This window comes from Petromyzon marinus, chromosome 14 (genome assembly GCF_048934315.1).
Source record: "Petromyzon marinus isolate PM22_M1 ecotype Great Lakes invasive population chromosome 14, UKy_Petmar_22M1.pri1.0, whole genome shotgun sequence".
Lineage (NCBI taxonomy): Eukaryota > Metazoa > Chordata > Hyperoartia > Petromyzontiformes > Petromyzontidae > Petromyzon > Petromyzon marinus.
The window spans coordinates 2455497-2471644 of record NC_133680.1 but is presented as its reverse complement, the minus strand read 5'-3'; the positions used below and the strand labels follow the sequence as shown (position 1 = coordinate 2471644).

General features: G+C 52.1%; 2 protein-coding genes across 3 annotated transcripts in view; one reads left to right on the top strand and one right to left on the bottom strand.

Annotated features, from left to right (window-relative positions):
- LOC116942442 (solute carrier family 41 member 1) overlaps positions 1 to 16148 on the top strand; it is a 108480-nt gene that overhangs the window by 69240 nt on the left and 23092 nt on the right. The window lies entirely within an intron of this gene.
- Positions 6031 to 16148, bottom strand: part of CHST11 (carbohydrate sulfotransferase 11) — an 85635-nt gene continuing 75517 nt past the window's right edge. For both annotated transcript variants that reach the window (XM_032954373.2, XM_032954375.2), the window contains exon 3: positions 6031 to 14831. In XM_032954373.2, the coding sequence (XP_032810264.1) occupies positions 13923 to 14831 (909 nt within the window). In that variant the 3' untranslated portion in view covers positions 6031 to 13922. The remainder of the gene's footprint in view (positions 14832 to 16148) is intronic.

Here is a 16148-nt window from a genome sequence, read left to right as displayed (position 1 = left end):
GAATCCATCGAGACAGTGGGAACAACATTGCCTCTCTTACACGGGCCCAAGACCCTGGCTGGGGGTCGTTAACATCCAAGCCAAACACACGGGGTGACATCTCGGTGAGAGTGGCACCTACCATCGTGATGTCGATATCCCCACCACGGACTCGCAGCTGCAGGACGAGATGAGCCATGCCCGTCCCACGTGACACGTGAGGGGCGTGCGGGGGACGCCGCTGACCTTGGGGGCCGAGGCCAATGCCGTGGGACGGACGCAGACGAACGCCGCTGGGCCCTCACGCCAATTAATGTCTCTAATATTCATCATCTCTCTCTAATATTATATATTTCTCTAATATTCATCATCTCTCTCTAATATTCATCATCTCTCTCTAATATTCATCATCTCTCTCTAATATTCATTATCTCTCTCTAATATAATATATCTCTCTCTAAAATTAATCATCTCTCTCTAATATTCATTATCTCTTAAATATTCATTATCTCTCTCTCTAATATTCATCATTTCTCTAATATTCATTATCTCTCTCTAATATAATATATCTCTCTAAAATTAATCATCTCTCTCATATTAATCTCTCTAATAAAGGTTTTTTTTGTTTGCTAGATCGCGTAAAGATGAATGTGTCCTTAACCCACACACCACCCCGACACAGCTGATCGGTAAGGTTTGTTACGTAAAACAAAACGTGCCGATGAGTTACTCCCTTTCGGCACGCCGCCGATGGTGCTGGTGAGTAACCCCACAACGACGTTTACAATTTGAGCACTGTGACGTCACGCTGGTCATTACAACAACAGCAACCAGCTTCAGGCAATTTGCCAGAATCGCGATCTAACCCCCCCCCCCCCCCCCCCAATGTTTTAAATAATGTTATTACGGATGATATTGGTCGCGAAAGCCCAACCACAGTACGTGTTGATCACCTGTGTGTGTGCGCGCGTCACGGGCGTGGCCGGTTCGTGCGTATCGCTGCCACTCGCCCCAAAGAGACACTGCCTTCACTACGCTGCTACGGGCTGCCTGGCGTTGTCGTCGGTTGTTCCACCGCCGCGCAGAGCTGCCCGACGTGTTGTTGTTGTTTTGCTGTGTTTTTTTTTGGGGGGGGGCGGGCGGGGTCATTGCCGTGCGACGTTCGGCACGACGCGTCTCCGACGTTTGGCTCCACATCCCCCCGTGGTGCGTTCAATTTCCTGCAAAATAAAAGTTGGCACCAGCGCGCGGAGCGGAAACGTCCGTGTCGGTGATGCGGAGCGGCACGCGGATTACGGGCCACCACCACCACAACAACAACAGTAGCAGCAGCAGCAGCAGCAACAAACACCACGTGGCACGGCAAAAAGCGGCGTGCCGCTTACATTGCGAGGTGCGCCGCTCACTGATGGGAGATGGCAAGACGGTGGACCCGCATCGGAGCCACCGGGGTGAATGTCCAACAAGAGGGCGCTCCTTTCACCTCTAAACATCTGGCAGTTTCGCCAGCATCGGTTCGATATTGAAATCGGTCCAAAGCTTTGCTTGCGTTGTAAACCAATGTCTGCTGAAGTCCTTGTGGCTAATGAAATGTGCTAACCGCGTACATATACACCTTTAGAGATACACCTCTACAGATATACCTTTACGTGGCTGTACAAGATATGTCGTTGCTTAGCCCCTAGCTGTCAGAGCCGAGTGCTCTTTTGCCACCCGCACTCTTATGTTGCGGGCTCATCGCTCGAGCGGGCTCTACGAGATCCGAGGATGTGGCAGCAGCTGTCGCGTTCAGTCCTTACGAGCGCGGCGGTGGCACGGTTCAATAATTATTTTCCCACATCATACATATATATAATGAATGTTCAGTCCGATAGCCGCTGTTCGGCGAGGCTGCTCTTGGCGGGGGCCCGATTCGTGCGGATCGATGACCTCCGGTGGCCATTACGAACCGCGGCGCGGAACGGAGCGGTTGCCTCGCGGGACTAGCTACGCTCGTTACGGGAGCGCCTCGTTAGGAGCGCGTGGTGACGGAACGATGAAAGGGGATGATGGAACGCGCCTCTGAGCTGCTGCTGCTGCTGTCGATAGCGAGAAATGTCATCTCTGATGGCAGTGGTGCGTAATGGTAGTGATGAGAATGATGGTGGTGGTCGTGGGAGTGGTGATGTTGTACTCTCGCACTCCTGAGCTTTGACGGCAGAGTTGGTGTCTCATTCCGAGATGGAGCCATCGAGTATACGACACTCCCAACCCGAGTGGGCTTTAATGGGTTCGGTGGTTTCCTCCCATGGGCAAACATCACAATTCATGACCTTGCTAAAAGCAGCCCTGAGACTCCGTGAGACCTTTTTGGAAATTAATCATAACGACTCTTTGTCAATCCACTGCTGGATGAAATACTCCACGCGGCGTGGAAGTTCTGTCGGCATCCTTCACCGCGCTGGTCCAGTGCGTGTTGATGAAGGGAGGGCTCGGAACTAGTTCAGATGTCTCACACCACTGGCGTTCGCTGTGACCTTGACTCGAACTCGGGAGAGCCGGGTCAACAGCCGCAGTGCACTAAGCGCTGCGCCACCGTTCCTCCCCTCCTTTCGGGGAGACGTAAAGGGGTGGTGTTATTCCCTGCGCTGTTCCATTGCACATCTTTGAAAGTTGCGCTCGCTCCCCGGGTCGCATTGCAAAAGCGATTTGTGTGTCAATGCGTGGCCACTTAGCTAAATAAGTGTACAATTGTACACGTGTAACTGATGCGTTTAGGTAATGAAAACCCGACGCCAAACACATTCACGTGGGACCGGTCAAACATCCCAAAATGCAGGCGAGGAACCTTACAGGAAAATATAATCCTGAGACGCCGCGTGGCCCTTCTGGACAGATGAAGAGCATTGGTATGATTGTTATGATCCGTGTACACGTGGAAATTTGTAATATTTATGGCATTGTGTCAGTGGTGATGCTGGCCCAAAGGGGGGGGGGCTAAGCAGAATAGAAATGTATGACCCCCCCCCTCTTTCAGTTTACAGGATCCTAGTGAGATGACAAGAGATTTCGATGAGATACACACATGGTGTGAATTGAGATAGGAGACGCAAATAGAGTCGCGGTGAGATGAGGGAAAAGAGATGCAGGCAAGATAGAGTTGAGAATTGAATTTGTTGTTGAAATGTTAATCGGCTTGATACGTTTATTAGAATTTGAATGTTGATCTGACAATTGATCTCAATGTAAATTCGTTTTGACTGAAGAAATTATAGGTACGAGAAGCCGAGGAAGAGGGTGCGTAAACGATTTGAACAAGCGGATGCAGCTAGGCAGGAGTTTATAATCCAAGTAACATCACAGACAGAGATAAATGGGAGAAAAAAGAGCCATGCGTGGTTCGCCGACGTCTTTGAGAAAGGCCGTGGCTCGTAACGAGAGTAATGATGCGGGGCTTACTAAACAGTGGGAGACGTCTGGATTGGTCGCGGTGAATGCGGGCCTGACTCGAGTCGCTTGGGTGCCTTAAACGGCTTCTCCTCGGTGTGTCCACGCCTCACGGCGCCACCACCGGTTAAACCAAACTGTGTTCTTTTTTATTTTACCAGGTCAGGCCCCACTGAGCTATGTAGCTCTTTTTCAGAAGCGACGTGGCTAAGAATGATCGCTCAACAAAGTGGCTTATCATGTGGACATTTATAGCAGCCAAATGCTCTTAAGCGCGTGTTTCTAAATGCGGAGGTAAAAACCGGAGGACCCGGAGAAATATCCACGCGACCACGGGAGACATTCAAACCCAAAATCTACAGCAGGCATTAGGGTCAGGATGGAATCCACGACCTCCTGCACACCAGGCGAGGTAGTTAACATCTCCTAGCCACCGTGGCGCCCTTTCGCACCGTACGTAGCCAACCGCACTAATCAGAGGTTTGGGGGGTGGGGAGGATAACAACGGAAACACACAAAGGTCAGGATGCTCCACCAGAAGCGAGACAATGGTGGCCCGGTGGTCGAGACTGACGACAGAGTGGCAGCTAAAGGAGAGAAACGCGCCCGAGAGAGAGAGAGTGTACGTGCACCGAGGAGACGGAGCGAAGGGATCGGCTTGGTCCGACGACTCCAAGAAGAAACGATTGCTCACCATTGAATTTGACAAATAAACTTGACGAGAATCCGACACGTGGTCTGGCATAGACCAGACACCAGACCGAGACTGGAATACAAACGTTCTGACTTAACGTGACCTCCTGGCTGGAGGCAAGGCTGCGTTGGCTAGGTCGTGTAGCCCGCACGCCCAGCCACCGCATGCCTGAACAGCTTTTGTTCGGCCAGAAAGAGGGGGCTAAACGGGCGCGGCACGGGCTAGAGAAGAGATGGAGTGATGTGGTACAGGAGGATGTGGAGCTGAGTGGACTTGCCGATGACTGGTACCAGCGGTGTCAAGATCGGCCCCTGTGGAGGAGGCTCGTGAAGGACGCTACTGGGCAGTTGGAGGCAGTTTTCCTCCAGCAACAACGGAGCGACGCTCACAACAACGAGCAGAGCGCCAGGTGTCTAAAATACAGCAAGTTGGCACAGTAGGGGGCACAGGTGATGCATTGGCCAGTCATCTCAGTCGACTCATGACACCTGGATCTGTCCCGTGACCTACTAGCGGGCGTTCGTCACTTCACGTGGCCTTAACGTGCATATAGCCTGGCACCAGCGCCGCAGTGGCGAATGGGGGTTGTTGTTGTATACACAAAATGCACCGCCCGTTAGGTGAGAAGCATCGACTTTGTTATTAATCGCTTGCCATTTCTCAGGATGATTACGAATCCATAGCCACGCTTGTGTGTAATCCTTTCCCACACTCGAGAGAGAGTAAATTGCCCCGGAAGTATTAATGCCCAGCAATGTGTTTGTCGTTGGTGCTGCTGCCGCTACCCTCGCATGTGAAGCGGAATGATCCACGTGTCAGAGGCATCACGAGATTGAAAATCAATGTTTAAAACAACAAAATAATAATAGGTGTTTACTCTTTCTGGCAATAAAACAAGAGGTGTTAAGATGTTTAAACACCAATAGAAACCTTTTTTTTTGCGAGGAATCCAGTACTGAATTAACCACACGTACTTGTAGTGAACATGCAAACAAAACACGCTCTTGGAAACCTAATTTGCCAGTAACAAAATATGATAATTGGTTTTTTACCCTTTAATCTGGCAACAAAACTGACACTTTTTTTTTTACAAGGAGTCATGTTTACATTGACCACAATACCTGCGGTCGGAACGCAAACAAAAAACAACTCTGATAATGTATGTGGCACTGTCCTTGAAATTGATTGGTCCACACCCGAGACAGCTTTCTTTAGAGCCTCGTCTCACATTGTGTTGGACCAGAAGACGCCAAAAGGCGCACAACTCAAAGACAATGCACCATCAGAGTATGAGAGCTCGGGGTAAGCATTTACACCATTGGAAACCTAATTTGCCAGTGACAAAATATGATAATTGGTGTAAATGCTTACCCCGAGCTGTCATACTCTGATGGTGCATTGTCTTTGAGTTGTGCGCCTTTTGGCGTCTTCTGGTCCAACACCATGTGAGACGAGGCTCTAAAGAAAGCTGTCTCGGGTGTGGACCAATCAATTTCAAGGACAGTGCATACATTATCAGAGTTGTTGTTTTTTGTTTGCGTTCCGACCGCAGGTATTGTGGTCAATGTAAACATGACTCCTTGTAAAAAAAGGTGTCAGTTTTGTTGCCAGATAAAAGGGTAAAGAACCAATTATCAAAACACGCTCTGTGATTATAATTGATGGGCATTGTCGATGAACCTGATTGGCCTACACCAGACACAACAGCATTCTTCATGGCCTCTTCTCACGAGTGTCAGACCAGAGAATGCCAAAATGTTCACCACAAGTACTGTGTGTGGCTCATGCAGTAACTTGATTCCTTGATAAAGGTTTCTATTTGGTGTTTGAACGTGTTAACACAACTCCTGTTTAATTGCCAGACAGGGTAAAACACCTTTTCTTAATTTGCACACATTCATACTACAACAAAAGTCACACTCAGTCACACATTACAACTCAAGGCCTTTATTCTTTAACACGTGTAACTCACGGAGTTCAAGCGCTCCCGCACAGGCGCGCCCGGACACGCGCACCACTTTCCCGTCTTAACGCGACTGTGCATGGGCCACGGCTGGCCGACATCTGCGCCCCCTACCCCCAGATCCCCCCCCCCCCTTCCCTTGGCACCAAGAGGCCGTGGCGAGAGTTAGCGAGGGGGAGGGGGGGGCAATGTCGGTGTTTTTTTTTCTTTCCGCGGCCATATCATTTCGTGTCGCGACGTCCGACGTTTCGCTGCACGCGCCGGTCGACCTTTGTCGGGAACCAAATTCTGAAAAAGCAACCCCGGGGTTACCTGGGGCGAAACGTCGGGCGTCGTGCCGAACAACAACAGGCGGCGATGACCCGAAACCCCAACAACATAATCGGAGAGTCGGCGTGGGGAGTTGGTGCAGAGTGGCGGGTCTCTGCCTGCCATTTCTCTCTCTCTCTGCCAATGGAAAATCACAAATGAATTCAGGTTTGGGGTGGGTTTGTAATCGAGTGAGAACTCAAGAGAGCAGGATGATTCCCGTCGGAAGCGAGCGGAACCTGGGAGTTCATCACCACGGTGAGATGGGAGAGAGCAATTCTCTTTTAATTTGAATAAACTAGATGCTGGGGTTGTTGTTCAATAATTGCAGGGGCCGCCCGCTCCGCCGTGAATTAATTAAAAGTTTCTTCCGAAAATTTATCGTCGGTAAAAATCGACAAAGCCACCCCCCCCCCCATGCCGGGCTCGTTGATCACCCAGATGTCGGCGGAATGATTCGCAAAATAACTCTCTTTCACAATTGACGCGATGAGAAATGGCACGTCGTTCATCGTTATTAAGGCAAGCCTGGCTGCTTAATGCAGCCTTATAAATTAAGCGTTTAATATTGACATATATACATCACTTAGGCTGTTCAGCAGCAGCGGCGGCGGCGGCAGCAGTGACAAGCCCAGCTCAAGGAGAGTGATGTTAAAAATAAAGGCAGAACGTGTAAACTTAATTTAGATGAATAATGTTAACACTGACTTGAACGCAAAACATTGATCTGAAACCGCGCTTAAGATGCAACACTTTTATATATTGCGTTAATAAATTACGGGGGGAATTATAATCGCGCAATTTAAAAGGCAGGAGATGGACGATCTATTCATGGAGGAGGCTCATTAACAATCGCCGATCTCTCGAGTTGTTTTGGAAAATGGTGTGAATAATTGAGTGTTTGACGAGCCGCTCCTCGCCTACTTAAATTCCCCATTGAGCAAAATTAAACGCAGACATAGGGATTAAAATCCGCAAGAAAAACACGCGACTGCTCGGAAACTCTTCGACGATTCGCAATTGACGGCTGCCCCACCCCCCCCCCCCGCCGTTTCCTTGCCCACGTGATACCACAATAGAGAAATGGTATCCAACATAGCAATTGTCTAATTTAACTCCAAGCAGCTCGCGAGTTACTGCCGGCAGTAACACGCGAGCTGCCGGCAGTAACGCGAGTTGCTGCCGGCAGTAACGCGAGTTGCCGGCAGTAACGCGAGTTGCTGCCGGCAGTAACGCGCATTCAGCGGGCAACGGTCTCGCCGAGGCATCGCGCCGTGCGTGGAATTGGTGGGGGCGGTGGGTTTGGGGCTGTACGGCAATAGCCAACGAGACCCTAACTACATACCTTGCTCTAGCTACCCGCGCCTATCAGATCCTTGCCACGGCAATGACCACAACCGCGGTTTCCAACTGCACAGTAACCCGAGCACTAATCTTTAACTTTGCTAGCCAAGCGAACCGCAACCCTAACCATGCTATCACCATACCCTGGCGCTAACCTTAACCACGCTCCACAGTGAGGCAAACAGTTCCTAGCTTGACCATAATCTTGATCAGCTCAGCATACCAGACCCTCACCCTAACCCCGGCCGGAATGCTAACTCCCCACTAGTCATCCAGATCCTGGCCATAGCACCGTCCCTATCTCTAACCCCTACTTGTGCACAACCCAGCCTTCGTTTGCTTCTCCCTGTTCCCTGGCCAGGTGTAAAGATGGAATTTGTTCAACTTTCGGGGGTTCACAGTAAAACTCGTGACGCACCTGCACGCACCTTGAATTGAGCACCGCATCACAGGGGCGCACTCACGTTTCCTCCGCCGTACGTCCGTCGACGCCGAACAACTCCAGAGGGAAGAAAAACAAATCGCCTTCTCGACCCGTTCGAAGGCCTTTCTGTTCATTAAATAATAACAATAACCACAAGAATAGCAATAACCGTCTAGCGCTGGCTGAACAAATCTTTGCACCGATAACACTTGGCGGTTCGTGAGTCTCTGCGCATCGTAAACACTTACAAGGTTCCCACTTCGCGCCGATCTTTGGGCTCCGCGGGGTCGGCGCTTGACCGGCGCTCGTGGCCCCGCGTGGTGTGGAGGAGGGAGTGGGGGCGTGGGGGACCTTTGGCCTCCGAACCTCGGCGCGGTTTAACGAAGTGGCCGGGCCGGGCGGGCGCCGTGGCCGGCTCCGGCGTACCGCGGCGCAGAGTCCGGTGGTCTGGAAGCGGCCAGAGTGGAAACGTCCGTCACCTTTGCGTCTCTGTCATAGGTAACGAGGCCTGCACATCCCCTCGGTCAACTCGGCCTAAACATGAGTCCATGATAACTTTGGTGGGGGGGGGGGGGTTACCAGATGTGGAACGATTCACTCGCGAGGGTCACGATTTGATTCAAGAATCGATTAAAATAATTTCCTCTTGGTTTAGCTTCTTGGTGTTTAAAAAAAGAAAAAAACGTTATTTTGTCTTATTTCAAGAAGTGTGTTCAGAATCAGAATGAGAAAATGTATTTATCCCTGGAGAAATCCGACGAGCCATGAAGCTCTTCATCAGCGGATGTCCAGGTGTTTCGCAGACGTCCCGTAATTGATTCTTATTCCCCTCCTCTGCGGCCTCCTCTTCCGCGGCCGGCATCCCATCGTATCCCCGCCGAACGCATTTCAGTGTAAGGGGGTGAAGGAGTAGCCCTGCAATTGCTTACTCACGCTACCGCTGGTGGAAGGGGCCTCCACCTGGATGACCAAGAGGAGGCTAAGACGCCCTTCAGGATTGTATCTCCCGAGGCCCTTGCGTCTAGTGTAGGCCCTGCTACCAGCAGTGCCACGAGGCATGGAATTTCCACGCTGTGCCTGTACCTTGTAATATTAATCATGAAACTAATCAACGTCGCTGTGCCAGGCTAATAAAACATTACGGCAGTGCTGCGTACAATTTACAAATATTAATTGGGGGGGGGGGGGGGCAGGGAGGGGAATACAATTGGTGGCAGGAACGATTTTCAATGCACGATTTTCTAACCGGCTTGCTAAGTTTCATGTGCCTCTAGTGCAGCGCAATGTGAGACCGGGGCTGCTTAATGTGGCCAGGCAGCCGTTTAAATCATTTGTACCCTTAACATTTTATAAATCACAAAAGCTCAGGGCATTACATTTCTGGAAAATGAAACGTACACTAAAATTAAACTCTTTCACGAAGTTACACATTCTGTTCGTCTACATCATGGTTTTGGCTCCTTCGCAATTATGCAGAATGAACACGAACAGCGGCTGATTATTCCTTGATAATTTTCCCGATCTTTTACAGTGATTGCACGCTCCTCTTAACGAGCCAAAGATTCCATTCGGATTTCTCGCACAGCGGCGCCGGCTTTTGTGTCCGAGGTCATCCCGTGGAAGTGGATGTCACGGAGCGACATCTGAGATCCATTCATTCGAGTGACCTCTGGTTCACACAGTAGAGGGCAGCACTTTTCCCCACCTGCTCTGCCATCACGTAACAGTCAAAGCAGTATTTGCGATTGCCAGAGCTGAAATGTAGAAAACTTCAATGGCCACCAATATTTACCACGGCGGCTTTTCGTCGCTTGCTCACTGGTAACCTGGATAAGACCATCCACTCACTCGTCCCAGGCGGCCAGCTAGATTCAAACACCAGGATCTCTGCTCAACGAACCCGCTATCTCAATGATGAGTGACAATCGGAAGAAAAAACACACACGCGAAATCGCCCCCATCCCAGGAGAGAAGAGGAGGGAGTCTCTCTATACACACAACAGCCGCCACCGCACGCCGGCAGGGAGTTGGGGGCACACGCTCGCACTGCACCCCGTTTGCCCCGGGGAGAGCTCTTTCTCACCCAACGGTAGAAATTAGCGCCAACGCAGCAGATTTAACATTTAAACAAAACGTGCGCACGCTTTGCCGGCCTCTGAGAAAAAAAAAGACGATAACAACTGCGGCGTTGCTTTTCGCGGCCGAGGGCACGTACGGCCAAGTTCCCGAAATGCTCGCCGATGGAAATGTTTTTTTATTTTTCAAAAGAGTCGCACTTCATTATTTCAGCGTCCCATTTTTTGTTTTTTCTTGCAGCGGTGCCCCATTCCAAAAAATAGTCTACTGAAAGAAGTCTTTTATAGAGCGGCCGATGTTTTGTAATATATTTCGCTCTCAAGAGTAATTACGTCTGGGCCGGGGCGTTGATGGATGTGACGGTGACGTTATCGCTGACAGGGTGAACGAGCGCCGAGGGAGTTTCATTTTATGCCACTAAGATTACCACGGCGCCGAACCCTTATCACGAGGCATGCGATGAAATTCCAGGCAAATTCGAACATTTTCGCCCTGCTCTAGCCACCCACGTTTGCATCTTTCCAAACGAAAATAAAACCGAAACTGCGTACATTCCCTTTATTGCTCTGTGAAGTCCATCACAATAAAAACGTCTACAACCCTCTTTACACTTATCTGGAGCCGAGGAAAATGTAATGAGAAAGCAAGCCCGCTTCATGAGTCACATGATCAGGGCTTCCTTTCTCGTGGGCGCCACGGTGGCTAGGATATGTTAACTACATCGCCTGGTATACAGGAGGTCGTGGGTTCAATCCCGACCCTGACGATGCCTGCTGCTGTATATGCGTGGAGTTTGCGTGTCTCTCTCCCCGTGATCACGTGGATTTCCCTTCGAGTCCTTCGGTTTTTCCCTTCACATTCAGAATCAACATCACAACGCGTTTGGAGTATTTGGGCTGCTATACACTTCCACACGATAAGCCACTTCGTTGAGCTATCATTTGTGGCCAGGTCGCTTCTGAAAAAGAGTTACATAGCTCAGTGGGCCTTACCTGGTAAAATAAAAAAACTGTTTAGTTTAAAGGATATATTTTCTGGAGCTCAGCTCCAGACAGATCCTCCTCCAGCTGAAATGAAGCCCTGGACTCGCTGCTGTTTGCAGACCGAACTGTGCAATGCGTAACCATCACCGCAGCACATCGTGAACATAAAAACAAAATATTGTAGGCCATCATCACCGAGTTTAAACAATCATTTAAGAGGAGAGAGAACACTATGATTGTTTAACAGCAAAAAAAAACCCATCCCCACAATGTAAAAAAATAAATCATACAAAAATAAAAAAAGAAATGGCTAATTTGTTATAAAAATATAACACAGTCCCATCATCTTGTTTTTGTCATGGCCTCACTCCTATTGAAACATCCATTCTCTTCGCCGTTTGGTTCCACTCTACGTTCGCGAACACCAACGACGGAAACAAAAAAATATCCGCTACCTCCACCCCCCAATCTCCGGAAGGTCTCTGAATGTTAAAACGCCTCCCACGAAGCTTTCGTCCCAGATAGCTGTCCGACTTGCCAGCGGGGACGTTTTCGCAGAGGCATTGCAGAGCCTGCACCTTGCCCCTGGCCACTGGCGCCGGTGCCCACCAGCGCGGGCATCGGCGATCGATCCCCACCACCACCACCACGACACCGACCGGTGGCGGAATCCGTAAATCGTTGAAATCGTCGCGATTGAAAACTCACTTCTTGAGAGCCGCTTCGTGCTGTTGCGTTTCGTTTGTCGTCCTATCTCCCGCGCCTCCGATTAGCTCGGTTGGCTACGTACGGTTGCGAAAGGAGTTCAACGTACATATGTAACACTATTGGTAACACGGTGTAAACCTTCCACCGACACTAGCTGCTCGATAGCACGCCCGCGAAAAATAGAAAAGGTTATGCCAACCGCTGCCCGTTGTGCGACGTCTCCGTTTGGACTCTGAAATGTGCCGTGGTGGCCGATTTCGGATGGAACATTTTTTATTGTGATGCTGCGCTGGCAGTGGCGTGCGAGCACAAATAACAAAACCTACCTGTCCATTAACCCAGAGTCTGAAAGTAAAATATAAATACGGTGAAGCGTCGGGCAATGGCCCCGCTCTATCGCAGAGAGGGCAGCGTGGTTGACAGATGCACTCGAGATTCTTGGTTATTTCTGGCGGACTTGCAATGCGGCAGTCACTTAGCACCATCAAATTTTTAGCATCTACTTCAGCCGTGGTCTATCCACTGCTGGATGAAAACACCGGCTAATCTCATTCCTGCGCATTAACGAATCTCATCGCTCCGTCTCCGCAGCGGGACGCTCTGGGTGGATTTCTTTTGCCCAACGACCGGATTAGCAGCGTGTAAAATTGTCACGTTGCAATGAGCGGGTGAGAAAATTAGACGCATATGTTTTTCTGGTGGCCAGTTTAAAACGGGCCTGCAGTTCAGCTGATACAGAATCACACAGTTCTGTCCAGAGTGGCGGGGTAATTAAAGGGAGCGTCAGTCACCATGAGGGCCGTGACAACGGATGGGCTAGTGCAAAGTGAGCGTGATGCATGGCGGGTGCGTGCCGGGCGCGCTGTGGTCTGTGAACGGTCGTACCGCCGCCTCGTTTATATTCCGTATGCTAGGTCAACCGCAATCGCACGGTGAGGAGGAGAGAAAAAAATAACTTGCCAGCCAAAAAAACATTCCGTGGGCTGCGCTGCTTCAGAAGGCCTCTCAAAGGCTGCTTCTGGAGTCTTGCACGAGGGCCCACGGGCCAAAGAGCAAAGGCCATGAGCAATTTAGGAATTCCAACTGCACCCCTCACCTCCTCTCTCTCTCTCTCTCTTGCTCCACCTCCTCCGCTCCTCGTGCAGCTGCAGACCGGTCTTGAGACATCGCTTATAAGGCTGCGTCCAGGCGAGGTGAAGGGGATGCAGATTTATATCAAAAGGCCAGTTTTGGCTTCCAGCCGTCGTGTTCAAACCAAACTGTCCGCTCCGTAAACGGAGACCACGGCGGGCTGGAATGCCGCGCGGCCCACGGAGAGAGAGAGAGCCGGGAATGCCTCCAGCAGCTGTCCCAACAACTTGTGCAATCACGGCGGACGGCGATAAACACCTCGCGGCTTCTAGCACCGGGGTCCGAACGCCAGGCCGCTTGAGATAGCGGCGGCAGTGGCGGTGGCTAAAAGATCCCCCCCCGCCCCACCTCCCCTGATTCAGAGGTGTAACGCGTTCGGTCCTGACCCGTGAAAAAGCGTCAGTAAGAAAAAATGAAATAACACTCGACTAATTACTCACGCAGACAAAAAACTAAATCACTTTTTAACGCGCGGGAGGGGGTAAAAAAAGGGGGCGGAACCCGACAAGTCAAAACGTTTCACAACAGTGCAAATACTCCCCCTGTCAGAATTTCACTTAACACTTTTGGAAAGAAAACAAAAATTGAAAGAGTCCTCTAAGCCGCGCGGCCCATGGGCAATTACCGCGCTCGGGTCAGGGCCGGGGATGGCGGCGTTGATTGCGCCCCGCTTGGTAAACGAGTGCCCCCAGCCAGATGGCGCCGTCAATTACCGCGCTGAATCGCACCGAGCTGCTAAATAGTCGGTGTCATGAGACGCCGTTTGCTTTGCTTTTTTGTTATCTTTGCACGGAACAAATAAATAATGGTTGCGCCGGCACCCCCTTCATCCCCCCCCCCCCCCGACTTCATCCCCCTTCTCGCGGCTCCGGGCCCGCATCCCGTTCACTGCGTCCTCAGGTAGCTGGGCACGGAGTAGTTGAAGAGGAGGAAGTCGAGGCGGTAGAGCTCGTAGAGCCGCACCTGGTCCTCGGCCGTGATGTTCTCGAAGAACTTGGCCGTCATCTCGTTGGTCGTCCTCGTCTGCTTGGGGAACGCCGGGAACCCGACGAGGCGGTCGGCGCCGGCGCTGCGCAGCACGAACGCCGCGTCCCTCTCGAGCGTCTCGTAGCGCCCGATGACGTCGTAGCGCACGCGGCACGGGCTGCACAGCGAGCTGGCCAGCTCCCAGTGCTCGTTGAACGGCTCGGTGCGCGGGTCGAGCAGGTAGCGTACGAACTCGCCGAAGCTCACGTCGTCGCCGCCCTCCAGCGCCTCGGCCGTGGCGTTGGCGCGGTACCGGCGCACGATGCGCGTGCCGTAGCGCCGGTGGAAGGCCGTGTTGTAGGCCTGCGTAAACTTGTTGCGGTAGGCGCTCACGAGGCGCTCGAAGGGCTCGCGCGAGAACATGAACTTGACGTAGGAGGCGAGGCGCCGGCGCGCCTCCCGCGGCGGGAACTCGGCGAGCGAGCGCAGCGTGCCCTGCACGTGCGCCCGCGCCGCGGGGATTCCCAGCGGGTCGCGCGTGCCGCCGCTCTGCCCCGTCAGCACGAGCAGCACGCGCTTCCAGTTGGTGCACGCCACCTTGGGCACGTAGCAGTAGAGCAGCCGGTGCTCGTCGTCCACGAGGAGGTGGCGCAGGCTCTCGGGGCTCAGCGGCGGCGTCTCCGCCGCGTCGGGGTCGTTGGGGTCGTCTGCGTCGTACGCGGCGACGCCGGTGGAGGAGGCGGAGGAGGAGCCGTCGGTGGCCTCGCAGGCGCGCTGGAGAGCCACGCGCCGTCGCTCGTGGATGGCGAGCATGCTCTCGAACTCCTCCTGAAACACGACGGCAGCGACAGCATGAGCAACCGCACCGCAGACAACCACACCGCGGTTAAACCACACCGCAGACAACCACACCGCGGTTAAACCACACCGCAGACAACCACACCGCGGTTAAACCACACCGCAGACAACCACACTGCAGACAACCACACCGTGATCAACCACACCATGACTAACCACACCTTGTTCAAACACACCGCGCCCAACCACACCGCGCCCAACCACACCGCGGCCAACCACACCGTGGCCAACCACACCGTGGCCAACCACACCGTGGCCAACCACACCGTGGCCAACGATAGCAACAGCAGCGGTGGCGGCAGCAAACGAGCGCAGTATGACCCGGAGAGAAAAATCCACGCGACCAAGGGGAGGGAGACACGCAAACTCCAAATATACAGCAGGCGTCAGGGTCACGATCGAACCCACGTCTTCCTGCATATCAGGCGAGAGAGTTAGCATCTCGCCACAGAAACACATTCATTCTGTTGCGATCTATCGCAATCACACTCGAATATGGCGCTCCCTTACGGCACGCGGGGTACGTTTAGCAAACATCGGGCTCGTACAGCGCGCAAATCACTTCATTTGCATCGGGAGCGGGGACGATTGGCGGACGTGGGAATGTGTGTCTCCGTGGGAGGTGAGGGCCGCCACGGGGGACTCCGTGGCACGCTCGCTGTGCAAAGTCGATGTGTGCGAGCACCGGCTTAGAACGAGCAGGAGCCAATAATGAGCTTTAATCGGCAGGATTTTTTTCGAGGAGGTTGTGTTGCGTGGGGTTTTGATAATATATATTTTATCTTTAAAGGGCAAACCTTAATTAAACAGCGGTTATGCCAGAGTCCTGACTTTTGGCTCCCGGTTCCAACGCGTGCTGTGATTGCCCAGTGCCACGGGCGTGCTCTCTTCGTTTGATCGAAATTGCTCCCCAGTCGTTTGCCATACGGGGTCCCATCTCCCGGTCTGCAAAACGCATTACATCTTAATTAGGCCACTTTTTTTCTTCTTTTACATCTTCGTCTTCTTTGCCTACCCTCGATTAACCTCGTCTTGCCGGTCCCGTCTGCGAGGCCGGCTAACGGCTGCCCCGAGACTTCTGAAGCAATGATCACATTGAAAACATTTTCTTCAGAGCTTATTTTTTTTGTGTTTAGTTCGCTGCCCTCCCACCGCATCTCCGATTAGCGCAGTTGGCTACGGACGGTGTGCGAAGGAAGTTCCGCGTACACCCGTACGCACGTACATATCGAGCGTGCGGGCGGCTGGATGCAATGCCCACTGGGAGCCGTGGTTTCCGGAGGGACT